At 43.1% G+C, this 15,953-nt stretch overlaps 1 protein-coding gene and 1 pseudogene across 2 annotated transcripts; both read right to left on the bottom strand.

The window, feature by feature from the left end:
* Positions 1 to 1,387: 1,387 nt before the first annotated feature.
* On the bottom strand, positions 1,388 to 2,506 carry LOC144707623 (putative carboxylesterase 2 pseudogene; annotated as a pseudogene).
* A 4,413-nt stretch (positions 2,507 to 6,919) lies between these two features.
* LOC144707624 (kxDL motif protein) lies at positions 6,920 to 9,596 on the bottom strand. 2 transcript variants are annotated; one of them, XM_078580831.1, is made up of 4 exons: positions 9,439 to 9,596; positions 8,719 to 8,871; positions 8,497 to 8,630; positions 6,920 to 7,156 (listed from the first exon to the last, which is right to left on the bottom strand). In XM_078580831.1, exons 1-3 carry the CDS (start codon positions 9,567 to 9,569, stop codon positions 8,531 to 8,533), a joined length of 384 nt encoding a protein of 127 aa, XP_078436957.1. In that variant the 5' UTR covers positions 9,570 to 9,596; the 3' UTR covers positions 6,920 to 7,156; positions 8,497 to 8,530. The 2 variants fall into 2 exon arrangements, with proteins under 2 accessions (XP_078436957.1, XP_078436956.1); XM_078580830.1 differs by lacking the exon at positions 6,920 to 7,156 and having other exon boundaries at positions 8,386 to 8,630.
* Between the last annotated feature and the right edge of the window lie 6,357 nt (positions 9,597 to 15,953).

Raw genomic sequence — 15,953 nt, forward strand, 5'->3', positions numbered from 1 at the left:
GTCATGTAGTGGGTGTATCTAATTGAGGTTTAGATGATTCGGGTATCAAACACTAGAACGGAGTTGATAAAGTGGTACGATATCTTCAAAGGACAAAGGGATAAATATTTACACCAATGAAATCAGATCATATGGTGGTAATATTTTAATATTATGAACAATGTATTGATGTAATTCCCATGTGAGTCTACATTCGTCTACTAGGAGTCATATCATGGTATAGTAATAAACAAGCATGTAAAGTGTCTTCAGCTGTTCTATGAGAGTTAATAATATGTTGTGAGGTGTCTAACCATGAAAATCGAATGTACTTTTCCATAAAAGTCAAACTCATTGGAGGAATCAACAGACAACGAAAGTTGATGTGAGACAATCAGTTTGATGTTATGCTTAGGTTGGACTGATACTAAAAATGATACATAATATTAAGGATAATTAACTTCATTTCAATTCCTTTACCTATCATTTACGCATAAATAACTTGTATGATTTCTTTCCTTTATAAGCAATTTTTGGTCGATCTTAGTCCAAAATTAGCACATAATTAAAAGTGCACTGGTATATATAATTCTCGTATACCTTTCATGCGATCTATGCCTACTCAGACATGTTATTCAATGGGAGTGATATATATGATAACCGTCATATTTAGTTCCGTAAACATGATAGGATAACATTTATCTCAATATCAATTTAATCCTTGACAAGATAAGCGGCATCCTAGCAACAATGGTTGCAAAAAATTGTGCTCAATATTAGTTATAAAGTAAAATATCCACTTATCATATATATGGTCCACATGGGTTATTCGGAGGTTTAATTTATTGGACAATCAAAGTCCTTAAACATTAATATAACTACGATCCCAATAAACTGATGAGGATAACAGGAATGGACATGATAGGATAATGCCTACCTCTTTCTTACTCGTATATTAGAGGCTGTGGCTCATGATGGTTCATACATCAGTTGGACTCTTGATCCTTGTGCATCCCACTACTATGCCGATTCAGGAGTCATCAGTGTTTCTTCAAGATCTCTCTTTCTCTTTATATCTCTCTGTATTTCTCTCTCTTTGTCTCTCTCGGTCTCTCTCTTTCTGTCTGTCTCTCCCTCTCTCCCTCCCTCTCTCCATCTGTCTCCCTCTACCTCCCCCTCTATCTCTCCCTCTCTCTCCCTCTGTCTCCCTCTCCCTCCCCCTCTATCTCTCCCTCTCTCTCCCTCTGTTTCCCTCTACCTCCCCCTCTATCTCTCCCTCTCTCTCCCTCTGTTTCCCTCTCCCTCCCCCTCTATCTCTCCCTCTCTCTTCCTCTATCTCCCCCCCCCCCCCCGCTCTATCTCTCTCTCTCTTTCACACACACACACTCTTTCACTTTGAATAGCCATGAATCGAAAGTACGCTTCTCATATTATTCGTGCAGTGAATAGGCCCAAGCGCTCCTCCCAGTAGATCTCTATCAACCTATCCTCTTCCGCTGACTTGACTGGCTACTTTCATCAAACTCCCAAACAGCAGCACCAGCAGCAGCTCGGGCAAGAACCAGCCGATCAACAGCGCAGCGACTCCCCACGGATGAACGCAACAAGGCGTTCCATCATCTCTTCGGCTCCAGCACAGTCGGGCCTGCTCAGGTGGAAAACATGCCCCTCGCCCTTGGTCTCCAGCAGCTCCGCCCTCTCTCCAAACCCGCTCCGGCGCAGCGCCTCCCAGTAAAGCCGTCCGCCCTCTCTCATCGGGTCGGCCTCCGCCGTGCAGACCAGCACCCGCCGGCAGCGCAGCTCCCCCAACCGCGCCGCCGGGCTCACGCAGGGCTCGCCCAGCCCGCGCGCCGCGGTCGGGTAGATGAACCGCCACGCCCTGTCGGCGACGGCCTCGTCCACGCCCGTCTCACTCCCTCCGAACCAGAAGAAGGGGTGCACGGCCACCAACCCTTCCACCGCAGTCCCCTCCTCGGTCGCGCGCAGGGCCGCGTTGTGCGCGATGTTCCCCCCCGCGCTGTCCCCCGCCACAAACACCCGCGCCAAGTCCGCGCCGGCGCCGAGCCACGGCTCGGTCGTGGCCCAGCGCAGCGCCGCCCAGGCGTCCTCGTACGCCGCCGGCAGCGGGTTCTCCGGCGCCAGCCGGTAGTTGACGGAGACGCAGACGGCGTTCGCTCTGGCGGAGACGGCGGCGACGTGGCGGTGGTACTTGGGAGAGAAGGCGGACTCCGCGCAGAAGCCGCCGCCGTGAAAGTAGACGACGACGGGGAGCTTGTCGGTGCTGCCCGCGGCTGCCGTTGACGGGAGAAAGAGCCTGGCGGTGACGTCCTCTGAGGTCGTGGCTATGGCGACGTCCTTCGAGAGGACGCCGGTGACGGGGTCGGCGCCGGCGGGGACGACTTCGGTGCCGCTGAGACGACGGTAGCTGCCGTCCCGCCGCCGGCGGAGCGTCGGGAATCCGTCAACGGGTTCCTCGTCGCTGCCGATAGACGCCATGACAGGGCACAAGGATTCTTGGCCTACCGTCAGAGATCTCAAGTTTTATAGTATTTTTTAGGAGGCGACGAAAACAAGGCCGAAAAGCCCCTCGTAGGGTCGGCCTTCTAGGGACTTGGCGGAGGGTATTTTCGTCTACTTGGGTCTTGAAGTGGGATGTAGCGTGAAGCAAACTCGACAGCTGTATATTTCATTATTCAGGGCAGATAATAATCAGATTAATTCAGTCTGTTATGAAGTTCCCAAACCTGATACTTTGGGATATGATCCAACGTAACACCACCACTAAAGGAGGAGATGACCCGTGTCATGACCATCAGCCTCAACCTCAGACCCGGGATCTGAATTTCATTTATAATTAGATTTGATTTCTGATTTTTTTTTTAATTTCTAACTATTTTCTCTTTCCTCAAAGGCCTATAAACAAGCCATTGATGTAATGGATCATTGGTGACTTTTTTGGAATTGAATTTTTCTTCTAAGAATTGGCCTAGTTCCTTCTCTGCCGCCACCACCGCAGAGAGGAGGCCGCCCTCCCTAAGTCCAGTTCTGATCGTGAAGCTTCCACCACATCCACGTGCCGCCATCCATCCGCGGGTCCTTAGCCCTCCGTCGTCGTCTGCTCAACTACCGCACACAGCCTCCCGCCACGTGGCCGCTGCGCGCAGCCGCCTGCCCATGTGACTAACTCTCGTGGGGTGAGGGCATTAAAAGAGAGAGACAGAAAGATTGAGAAGAAAGAAAGACAAGAGAGCACTAAAAGAGAGAGAGAGAGAGAGAGAGAGAGAGAGAGAGAGAGAGAGAGAGAAACAAAGAAAGGGAAGAAAGTTTTAAAAGGGAGGGAAGGTGAGAAGGGGGGAGAGAGAGAGAAAGAAAGAGGAGAACGTTTTAAAAGACAGAGAGGTTGAGAAAGAAGCAGAAAGAGAATGAGAGAGATAAATCATTACAAGAGAGGGTGAGCAAAAGGGAAGAAAGAGAAAGAATGATAGTGAAGGGGGGGAGAGAAAGATAGAGAGGAAGAGGGAGCACACACTTGGCATTAATCAAAGAAAATAATCGCAATTCATAGATATAATCGACTGGGAAAGGTTAAACACACTCTGCCTAATTAGCATACCCAATAAATTCTCAGTGGACTGGAATTGCTGCTTAGTGGCGATGGGGGATAATAACTGCTCAGGATACATTAACTATGAGTAAAAATTAAAAAGTAACATACAATTTCTTATAGATGAAAAAGTAATGTAAAATTTCAAATTTCTGTGAACTCCATTAATAAAGGATGTGTTTCTCTATTCTGCAAATCCACAATTCGTGGAGGAATAAATATCTTGTTCGTTTGCGTCAACGTTAGAATCTAAGTGATGTTGGACTTACCTTAGTGATGTTTGAAGGTAACAACATTTAGGCTTGAATATATAATTCAGTATCTCTAAACATGTTCAATTAATGTTAACTTTAAAAAACAAATGGCAAGGTGATATCAGAGACTGTATTTTACTGGATCCAACTCCCTCCATTTATCAGAGACTCAATTTCCTGGGGTTTTATGATGGAATTTCCAAAAATTCCTTGGGTTTCCTAATATTTCACATTTTGGAGACTTGGATTTCGTTTAACGGAGTTTTTTGAGAATCTCTAGGCTTAATTTTAATGTTTCTCTAAAAATACGATACAAATGAATGTTTTAGCAAGGTGAAAATAACTTCGACTGATTAGGAGTCCATTTTTGAGTAAGTTTCATTATAAAAAATGTAAGAATCCAAAAAATAAGCATATCACACTTCTCAAAAGATAACTCTTAAACAAACTTAACCCATTCCAATGAAAGAACGGCTTTGACTTTGAAGTTAAAGGGATAGGACAAAAGGCCACAACAAGGGATCAAGACCCAACAAGTACGTGGAGAATTCCAAGTGTTTAAACAGACTTCTGCTAGCAAAAGTTGTGACCACATCTCAAATGGTAATTTACAGTGAGACATTAAACCAATTGGATCATATTGCTCTTACACCATGTAGAAGGTGGCTATAGAAGATGAACTAACACAAAGGAAAAAATAAGGAAATAGAGAGTAACAGCAATAATAAGAAAGGTCATGAATTTGATGCTTATAGATGAGGGATAGCAGATAAAAAGTGTTCAGTTATAGCCTTTATAGGCAGCCACATGTCGTTCAAGGAAAAAAATACACTTTAAGCTTTACCGTTGAAATTACTAAATGTATATATCTGATACAATATGTGTTTATAGTTTGGGTGTTTTTTCTTTATTTATTCCTCGTGCATCTTCTCCATTCAACGTCTCTCCTGAGATTGACATGAAATCATCTTCTCCATTCTGCTGTAGTCCACCATATTCTGTGCCCCAGGTGTGATTCTTCCATATCTTCTTATTGATAAATACTAATTTCAGGTTTGTTATGTGAATATACCCATGGCCAAGGAGGAAGGCGTGCTCGGTAGCAACCCGAGTTGCTCGCTTGCTCACTCATGGGGTAAATGTATGCTTATCATCCTTAAGTAGCTCCAAAGAATCTCTTTACAGGGAAAAATCTATCAGTGGGGTAAACATGTCTCAAAGCCAAGCCTATCATCTGACCAATGAACCCCCAAAGTTACCAAGAATACAAACTTGGCGTTGAAGATATATTCATCTAGATACTTAACAAGGAAAGCCCCCTTTGTATTCAGAGTCAGATAAGGTTTTGAAATTATATATAGGGATGCATGGTGTTATACTTCAGTTACAGACACCCATGGTTTTAGATAGTTCCTCATCCTGATTGATGATGTTAGTTGCTGCTGCTGGATTCATCTATGAAGGCTAAAGCTGAGGTCCTAAGTATCATTCACTATCCATTAGCAATTTGATTCCCATATAATTGGTTGTATAATGATAATGGACAAGAATCTATTAACTCTGAAAGAACCCCACTTTTTGAGGATGTAAGAATTCTTTTCAAATCTTCATGTCCTTAATCCACACAGCAAAATGGTGTAGCAAAGCACAAACTGAGGCATATTTGGAAAAGAGTACGAGCGCTTCCAAGTTTGAAAAAGATACCAAAACATTCTAGGGAAAGGCAGTTTTGTTATCAATTTACTTATTAACAGATTATCCACTCCCCCGCTTGGTGGTAGCTCTGTTAAAACTCCTACATATTTTATATCCACAAGCTACACTTCATAATACTGAGCTTTGCTTCTTTGGCTGACAGTTTGTATCCATTAATATCCACATCAGGGTCACAAGTAAGAGTATCTCGGGCATTATTTTTTGTATTTCTTGGTTATTCTAACACTGGAAAGTGTAAAATGCCAGTATCCTCTCAGGAGTAAAATTATTTTTTCCAAAGATTTCACACTTCTTGAAAGTTTGTTCTACCACGATCCCTACACACTAAGGCTGAGGGGTTGACTACAACTAATCCTCCTTTCGGGAAACTCCAAACATCTGGCAAAGAACCGGGTCGTCCCATTTAAGGACAACTCCCTCTGCATCCTAGACACTTCATTCGGACTCAGATCCTTCTCTCCTATCAGCTTTGTCATCTACAGCTCCTCTAACCCGTATATCATAAATAGGAAACGGCATGTATGGGACATGACAAGTGGTGACGGACAAGAACATAACATTCAGTTTATCACGTCTCCCATCCTGTCACGCTTCCTAGGATTTTATAAAATTTTGTCATATTTTTGTCACCCATCAATATAGTTGTCATCCAATCTGCAGCCCGCCACCAGACGACGTCTGCATCACAGGCGACGAAAGGACATAACAACAAAAAAATAAGTGATTAATTTTTAACATTTTCATTTCTATCTCTCTCAGACTCCCTCTCTCTCTCTCTCACGTAATCCATCTCTCTCTTTCAGACTCCCATCTCTGTTCGTCTCCCTCTCTCTCTGTCCATCTCCCTTTCTCTATCAGTCTCTCTCTATTTCTCTCCTCTCTGTCTCAGTCTCCCTCCATCTCTCTCGGACTCCCTCTCCGTCTTTATCTCCTTCTCTCTCTCCAACTCCCCCTCTCTCTAACTTCGTCTCCTTTCTCTCTCGCTCTTTCTCTAACTCCCTCACTCTCTCAGACAACCTCTCGTCTGCTCTCACTTCCTCTCTCTCTTTCTTTCTTTCGGTCTTCCCACACTCTCTTGGGCTCTCTCTCTCTCTCTCTCTCTCTCTCTCTGTCTCCCTCTTTTGGTCTACCATTCTCTCTCTCTCTCTTTGTCTCCCTCTTTTGGCCTCTCTCTCTCTCTCCCCTCCCTCTCTGTCAGACTCCCTCTCCCTCTGTCAGTCTCCCTCTCTCTCTTTCAGTCTCTCCCCTCTATCTCACTCTCTCTGACTTACTACCACTTCATCTTTCGGTCTCCCTCTCACTCAATTTCTCTCGGTCCCGGTCCCCATCTCTCTCTCTCTCAGTATCATTACTTTTATTCTAAATATAACACAAATTATTATCCCTTTTTCCCTTTTTCTATCACTGAAATTTCCATGGCAATCATCATCCGTGAGGGAATACAACCTTTGAATCAATAAATTCACCCCCAACAAAAACTACTCAAGCTAAAGATAAACTAAAATCTCTCATCCTTTTTTGGAATAACATATCCTTCAAGTCCAGAGCAGTTGCAGCTCTGGTTTTTCGACTCTCCTTACGCTCACTCCAACCTTGCTTGATTCTGAAAATACAAAACCAACATATGCCCTTAGGGGGCCTCGACTATAGCTTTAAGATTCAAGTCTTTAAGTTCTCAAATCAAGAAAAATGAAAACAGGATGTACTAAAAGAAAGGAAAAGACAAGGTGCCCCCATCCGAGACCCTCCGTCACTGTCATGTCAACCGTCACGAGTATTTCATCACCTCATCCGTCACTGTCATGGGGCTAAAAACACCATCTGTCATCGTCACATCATCCGACACGGATCCATCACCGTGACAGATGATGTGATGGATGATATTTAATGTTCCCTCGCCTGAAGATGCTACTCTGAATTTATACTCCCCCACCCCCTTGCTCGGATTGGGCACTCCGGACTATCCCACCCTCTAGCTGGGCTTGTGATACGATCCTCTACCCCCAAAGATTATCTTAGGAAGTTTAGCCCATTAGGGGCATTTTAGTCATTTCATGTTTAGGATAGATTGCTTCCTTTTCTTATAAATATGTGTAGCCCTCCCTTGAGGAGGGCAGTCAAGACTGAAGTTAAGATTGACCTCTTGGCTCACTATCTCAATCCTCTTCGTCTCGGTCCCGTCCCCTTGACCGTCCAACAATCCCCTATCCTTGTGATCGTCCCACCGGATCTTCAGCTGGCTCGTCCCTGGTCGACCCCTCTAACCCCTCTGCTCGACCCCTCTTATCATTTCCGTTTCACCTCTCTACCCCAGGAAATTCTACCTTCCTCGTCCTCTACTCTCCTCCCAATACAAACCTAGATCAAGGTTCTTATCAGATTGTGTCTTCTCTGTTCAGCGTCTCTCTCGACATTGGTAAAGAGGAACGAAAATAAAAAGAAGAATTAAATAATTATGATGAATAATAACCACTGTAATGGATTTTCAGGAATTTTATAAAAAATGTAAGACAACTCCTTGACTTTTAAACAAAAGGTGATGAATTGATAGGAATCCTTTGTTAATTTAACTAGATTCCTTAGATCAATTGTAGTATGGTTATATGTTCATTCAACTCATGAAAAATAAATCAAGAAATATAAACAGGCAGAGAGTTAAAAGTGAATAGCAACTCGTACATATTTTTATGCATTTTATCAATTCTTTGATATAAATTTTTCCTTCCAAATGAACAGTTACCAACTGCGAGCAGTCCTTTGCTTATTTAATTCAACTACTCAAGGCACAAGTAGATCAGTCCTTAATTTATTGAACTCAACTGCACATCAATAGTCATAAACCACACGCAAGAGAGTTTTCACCGACCTTGTTATATATTTGTATTCTCAAAATCATATGAAGGCTGAAGCTCTAAAAGAGAAAATTCAGATGTCAATACTCACCTGATCATCTATCCACATCCAGCAATTCGAAAATTCAGCTGGGCCTAAAAGGGCTTTCAAGATCAGGCCTCTGGTCTAGCACACCCTCAGGGAAGGCATCTGGGTAAGTTTCCTGGAGCTTTGCCTTCATACTTCTGCACAGATTAATAATGAAATTTAAAGTAATTAGCATGATTTTAGAAAAGGACTGATGAGAGGGAAGATCCCAATAGAACCAGAAACCTCAGCCGGATGAATATGTGGTCTAGATCAGCTTTCATGGATTTCAGAAGGTGCGTGCTCCTTGTGAAATCACCACGAACCTCTGCGTAGCATCGCTCGGAGTACTCATTGAAGTGGGTTAGAACTGCGTTGCTATCCTGCAGCCTTCCCAATCTAACAATTCCAAATGATTAGATTCAAAAAAAAAAATTCTAATGAATGTGCGCCGCAGCAGATTACTCATTTTATTCCAAAATTTCAAAATTGATATTTTTTATACGCCTTCATGGATTACAGCCCTAAGGAACAAGTGTAAAATTTGCATTTAGCAAGCACTAGAGACATTCTATACCTATAAAATTGACAGGGTAGGTTAAGAGAAATCTCAAAGCCGTTGCAATCCCACAATCGGAAGCGAAAATTGAAAGAGGGATAACAGATAAGATGCTACAACCTTTCAAAAGCCTATGGACCAATGTGACGGAGTAACTTTCAAATGAACTTCAGGCACGGGCTTCAATAGACGAGAGAACTCTTTCCGAAGCCGGAATTGAATCTTAACACGAAAACGAAAATGAAAGACGTATTTGAAAGCCAACCCAAGGCTTAATCCTTCCAGAACAAGTGAAAAACGCAAGATCGCCATTACTTTCTCATCTAGGATTTTACAGTAACGAATGGGCGAACTAAAGAACCACGATCATCGAAACAAAGGGGTATGTACAAGGAGCAAGAACAAACATCAGGTGTTGCAGCTGCTTGAGCGAATCGATATCAGAGGCATCGACGAGAGTTCTGAATTGGCGGGACACTTCTTCTGACGCCGATCGAATCAGACGCTTCTCCCCGTCTTCTTCTATCCCCGTCGCCATGGAGCTTGAAGGGACTGATGGCGAGAGCGCGACTCACTTTATACCTTCTGTCCCCAGGAGTCCCGTTACCCGTTCCGTTCCGTTACTTACCGCCGTCTGCTTTCTATCTTTGAACTTATATTGAATCCTATCCTCTAAGTCTCGAACGAGTATATGATATTTAATTGATTTATTACTAACTAATCTTGTTGAAGTCCCTAGCGAGCTGGCCTCTTATCATGGCGAGTGTACGCACCCGTTTGGGGGTGCTGACTCCTTAACACATAATGGAATACTTGGATCCTTTCATGATGATCCTAAGCATCCCAATACTCAAAATTCTGTCATCAACACATCTGTTGATACACATGACACTCAAATCTCTCACACGGATGTCGAGACAGCTGAGTCATCACACTCATCCTGTGAAACTCAAACTATACCTCAGTTATGTCCCAATTCCTCCTCTATCCAACTTTTTGATCCTTACAATCCCTTAGAATCAGAGATTCCCATTATAATTACATTAGACTACTCCCCTAACCAGGTGAAAATTTAAAAACTAAACCAGTTACAGATAATTATCTTCAAGACACTTCATCTGATTCCTTTCAAAGGCGCTTATCTTTAACAGTCACTAGACATCCTATGCCACAGTGTTTTCTCAACTATTTTAGTCCACATTGAGAAGCCTCAATCGTATAGCGCTTCATCCACAAGTGCTAATTGGATGCATGCCATGAAACAGGAAATGCAAGCTTTATTGCAAAATCAAACTTGAGAATTAGTCTCAAGAAATCCAAATTTTCATGTCAGTGGATGTAAATGGGTTTTTGGGATAAAGTATAAACCTAATGGTGACATTGATAAGTACAAAGCCAGGCTAGTAGCAAAAGGCTACAACCAACAAGAAGGATTTGACTTCTCTGAAATGTTTAGCCCTATAATTAAACATACAACCACCAGATTATTACTTTATATAGCTATCAGCAGTAATTGGGCCATTCAACAGCTAGATGTCTCTAATGCATTTCTGCATGGAGAACTTGATGAAATCATTTACATGGAACAACCAACTGGTTTCAAAGATTCACAGGTTCCTCATCACGTTTGTAAACTCCAAAAATTTATCTATTGTCTAAAACAGTCACCTAGAGCTTGGTTCACCAAGCTAACTCATTTTCTAAAACTCTTGATTTCATTGGATCGAAAACTGATACATCGCTGTTTTTGAAATTATCTTCCGCAAAACCTGTTTTTATTCTGATATATGTTGACGACATTCTCATTATTTCACCTTGTTCCTCCACCATAGGTTCGCTAGTTCAACAATTACAATAGAATTTTACGATTAAGGATCTAGGACCTGCTCACTTCTTTCTTGGAATTTAACTAATTAAACACGACAATGGTTCTCTATTGTCACAATCAAAATATTTATTCCAAATTCTTCATAATGCCAACATGGAAAATTTTAAGCCCTCATTAACTCCATTAGCTTAACCAAGACACATTCCCCTAGTGAACCTTTTTCTGACCCCACTTTACACAGGAAAATTATTGGATCTCTTCAATATCTCACTCTAACCAGACCTGACATTTCCTATGCTGTTAATAAAGCTTGCCAGAAAATGCACTCTCCATCCCTCAATGATTGAAAATTTTATAAACTTCTCCTTCGATATCTTCAAGGAACTATTTTACATGGTCTCTTTCTTCATAATCACTCTAATTCTTCTATAAGTGTCTTTAGTGATGCAGATTGGGCTGGCGATCAAGAAGATCAACAATGATGCCTGACGTTGTCAAGACGTCGTCCGGTCGTCACCGAGGGTACGGGCTCGGTGTCATATTGAGGACTAATCGGACGGCGTCAACCGACGTCGTCCGATGGATGCAAGTGAACAGATATAATGACGATGATGTATGTATGAAAGTCCTACTATCGTACGTGCGTGCGCCGACGAGCAGTGGGTGCCGTTCCAGAGAAGAGACGGGTTGCCTTGAGTGAGGCCGGACGGACCTCCTGAACCTCACCCGAGAGGGTCGAGGGCGAGTACGTCGCCGAACGGGGAAGCCCCGCTGAAGTGCTCACACGCGTCGGGGAGTCCCGACTCGTACCAGACAGGTAAGACTCTCGTGCAATTTTCGTCGTTGTCTCAACCTGTCTCTCGCTCACCTATCTAACCCGAGCGCGGAAGAGGCGAACCGAAAGTGCACTGAAGAAAGTAAAGGACGTAAAGGAGGGCAAGTGAGGGGGAGGCGTGTTGTCGATGCGATGCAGGCCGCTGGAGCCTAGGGCGCGTTCACGGGGCCGTGCGCGCTGGACGTCTACCAGCGTGGTAGAATCGCCCGCGGGTGGCGAGTGAACGGCAGCGGGAGGGGTGTCGCAGGCGGATAGGCTGGGTCGAATGGCGGGGTGAGAGGGAAGAAAGAAGGATGTGGGCGAGCCGCGGCGCGGAGAAGGGGAGATAGCGCGGGTGGAGACAGGGGTAGGGAGATAGCGCGGGCGGAGGCAGGAGGTGAGGGGTCGCGGCTGTGGGCGAGCAGCGGTTGAGCGGGGGAAAAAAAAATGGAAAGGATGGCTGCAGGATGTGCGGGGGGAGCGTGGGCGGTGACGGGAGGTAGGGAGAAGGTGCGGGCGACGGCAGGGGTGAAGAAGACGGCGCGGGCGGCGGCGGGAGGTGAAAAGGCACGGCCGTGGACAAGCAGCGGCAGAGCGGGGAAGAAGCGGAGAGGGTGGCTGCAGGGGTTGCGGGAAGGGAGTGGGCGGCTACTGAGGAGTAGGGGGATGGCGCAGGCGGCGGCGGGGGTATGGAGACAGCGCGGGCGGCGGCAGGAACGGAGGAGACGGCACCGGCGGCGGTAACAACCGCGGGCGGCGGCTGGCCGGCGGACGGCGGCGGCCGGGCGGCGGGCGGCGACTCCGCTTCTCCTTCTCTCTTCTTTCTCTTCTTCTCCTTCTTCCTCTCCTTCCTCCTCTTCTTCTTCCTCCTTCTTCTTCCTCCTTCTTCTTCCTCTTCTTCTTCTTCTTCTTCCTTTCTTCTTCTTCCTTTCTTCTTCCTGTTCTCACGATCGTGACTCTTCAAATTCTCAAAACATCATAACTTAAAAATTCAAGAGTAAGTCTTTGGACGCCCACCCTCTCCTTTATATAATGGGTGAAGATGGGCCCCCTTTAAACAACAAAAGGAAAAATAAGATAAAAGGGGAAAATGGGCTTGTCAGGCCCATGGGAGGGGAAGATGTCCTCATATGGGCTCTTCCCCTCACTACACGACAACGTGAAAATGACGATGATGAAGATAAAGAAAGTAAAGATAAGAAAAGGAAACAGAGGGAAAAGTGGGTTGCTCCGACGATGAAGTGGCGCGTGTGTCATGCCGAGTATCTGAACTCGGGGTCGCGCGTCGCTGCGGCAGCTCGTCGTGTCGGCTGGACACGCATCGGTGGCGGGCTCGATGACGACGGTGGCTCCTCGCGTGCTGGCTCGGTGACGTCCGGCGGTGCTACGCCATCAAACAATCCACATGAGGTTTCTTAGTATTTCTATGTAACAATCTTATCTCTTAGAGTTTTAAAAAGTAGCTGACAGTAGCTCAGTCAAGCACAGAAGCCGAATATAAGGCCTTAGAAAATGCTGCTGCCGAAGTACTGTGGATTCAATCCCTACTGAAAGAAGTGAAGCTCAATAGCACAATCCCCCCATTTTATGGTGTGACAACATTGGAGCAACATATCGTGCCATGGTCAGAGGCCAGCTCGCTAGGGACTTCAACAAGATTAGTTAGTAATAAATCAATTCAATATCATATACTCGTTAGAGACTTAGAGGATAGGATTCAATATAAGTTCAAAGATAGAATAGGATTAAAGATAGAAGGTAGGATCAAACCGTAGATACAGGGTTCACAGGATTGTTTCAACGGTTGAGATCGGTGCACCCCCTTCAGTTATAATTGATGAGATTAAATGCATCTGTCACAACAGATGAGACCACGACACCGATCAACGACTGTGACTGGTGCATCCACATTTGTTATAATGGTTAAGATTAAACGACTAATTCAATTATATATATGTTGTGATTGTTATAACGGATAAGTAAATAAAACAGAATTTTTTTATTTACAGTTACAATATGATACTATAAATAATCAACCAATGTAAACTTTAAATCTTGAGGAATACAACGATCTCACTCCTCCTCTTTCTCGGTCTTCTTCTTCTTCTTACTTCTCTTCTCTTTTTCTTCTATCTTCTCTCTATTCAACTTCTACCGAAGATCTTTCACATTATGTCTATTTAAAATAGTTTTTTGCCATAGAAGGAAAAATGAAGAATAGGAGATTAAATATTCATCAGTAATTTGAATATTATTATACAAAAATAATAACCATAAGCGATAATGTTCTATCCTGATCTAAAAGGAAATATTATGTACTATAGTAGGAAACAACATAATTAGAACAAAAGTAAGATACACACCAAGATCCCCTTAACAATCGAGAACTAAGAAGCAAGCGTATACGTAAACTGCATCTTGGCAGTATGTGTGAGGCCCCCAATATGCTTGAATTTCTCTAGCGTCATCAATGAGATAAATTGTACCCAAACAGTGCGGCAGTCGTGCAAGAGCTGTGGGTGGTTACGTATATGCGCCTTGGTGGCGTTGCACACGAAAGGGCATCTAGCAAAAATACTATAAGTGTGGTTTCGATGATAAACTATAATGTAGGGTAATTTTATGTGGATTTGAGTTTAATCAATAAAATTTATAAACCTTCAATCATTATATAATTTAACTAGCTAGTGATGAGTTCAAATCATCTCCACAAGGAACCAATTTTCAAAAATAACTGTCTCTACAAGGTGAGTTTGAGAGGATGAGAAGAGGGTGGTGTGATGAAGTTAACGATCAGAGATAGGGATAAAAATTATTTAAGAATAATGATACAAGTATTGCACGTGTGATGGATCATGATCAAAGTGAGTGAAAAACAAAGAGAGGGATGAAGGAAGTCGTGACGAAGTGATGATAAGACAAGATGAGAATTAATGAGGAAGCTAAAACAAGATATATTTTTTAGGCTTAAATATTGAAATTAAGGTTTAACGTAAGATACTAAAGCTTGAAAGCGAGAGTGATACTGATGATGGAATAAGATACTGTGATGAAGGTGGTCGAATTAAGAGTAGAGAGATGGATAAAATGGAGGAAGGTAGTAGCTTAGGTTTTCTTAGATAAATAGAGATGGAACATGTGACAAGATCATGATGGCAAAGGTGATACATTAGGTGGGTGGTAGATAATGATAGATAGGGATGATGATGGATAATGATGGATGTGATGTATGTAAATGAATATGTTGAAAAAGGAGCATTGTAAGGCAAGAGACTAAGCCAAGACCCCTATGTTACGTTGGGACCAAGGCATCTTCCTGATGCAGATCAGCCTCCCACTTCTTTTTTGACCTTCTCTAAGCACTCAAGACACCAATACACTCTTGATGGATCTTCAAAACTGAACTTGCTTTCAGTTTTCCCCATTAGGTGGAAGTGAGATTAAATATTATTTTTACAAATATTGGAAGCTCAATTTTTAGATTCAGTGAATGGATTCATAAATGACATAACATGAATCTACCCTTGAAGTTTCAGCTCAATCTGAGTTATGGATAGTCGGATTTATCTCCTCGTCGTCGTCGTCCGGTCATGGGGTTTATCTTTTAATTTGGCATTTAATTTAACTATTGGCCCAGATTTTTCATCATCATTCTCGATTATGTGTTCTCATTGTACCATGTGTTGCTTACTGAAAAAAGGCAAACACCTAGGAATAGTGTTATATTTATAACATTCATATTTAACTAATAAGATGACATGTGACGCGGCGGCAAGTGAGTGTGCGCCATGCTGCCATCCTCTCTAATTGGTAAATGACATGTAGCTGCCAAGTGAATGCATGTGTGCCACTTGTACACGTTGCACCATGGTTTCCACATTATATTCAATGCAAAAATTACTTGTCTTTTTTTTTGGCCCATGCCACCCTTGCAACTAAAATTAAGAGAGATTTTTCGTTACCAGTAAATACATTTGGGGCATTGTTGGTTGGTTGTTGCCAATCATTAACCAAAATCACTGGTTGGTCACCATTTACTGAATTAAACAGTGACACGTGGCATGACAGAAATATAAACCCAAAAATATCTTAAAAATCATAAAAAAATGAACCCAAGAAATATAAACAAATGTTTTTATTTACCGAGAAGATCATATATTTCTCAATGTAGTGTCAACAAATTTCTGGAAAAAATCATTTCCCGATTCAAAAAATTATTTTCTTCCAAATTATGTTCAAAAAATAAATAAAATACTTTTAAAAGCACAAATTCCAAAACA

This window comes from Wolffia australiana, chromosome 9 (genome assembly GCF_029677425.1).
Source record: "Wolffia australiana isolate 7733 chromosome 9, ASM2967742v1".
Taxonomy (NCBI): domain Eukaryota; kingdom Viridiplantae; phylum Streptophyta; class Magnoliopsida; order Alismatales; family Araceae; genus Wolffia; species Wolffia australiana.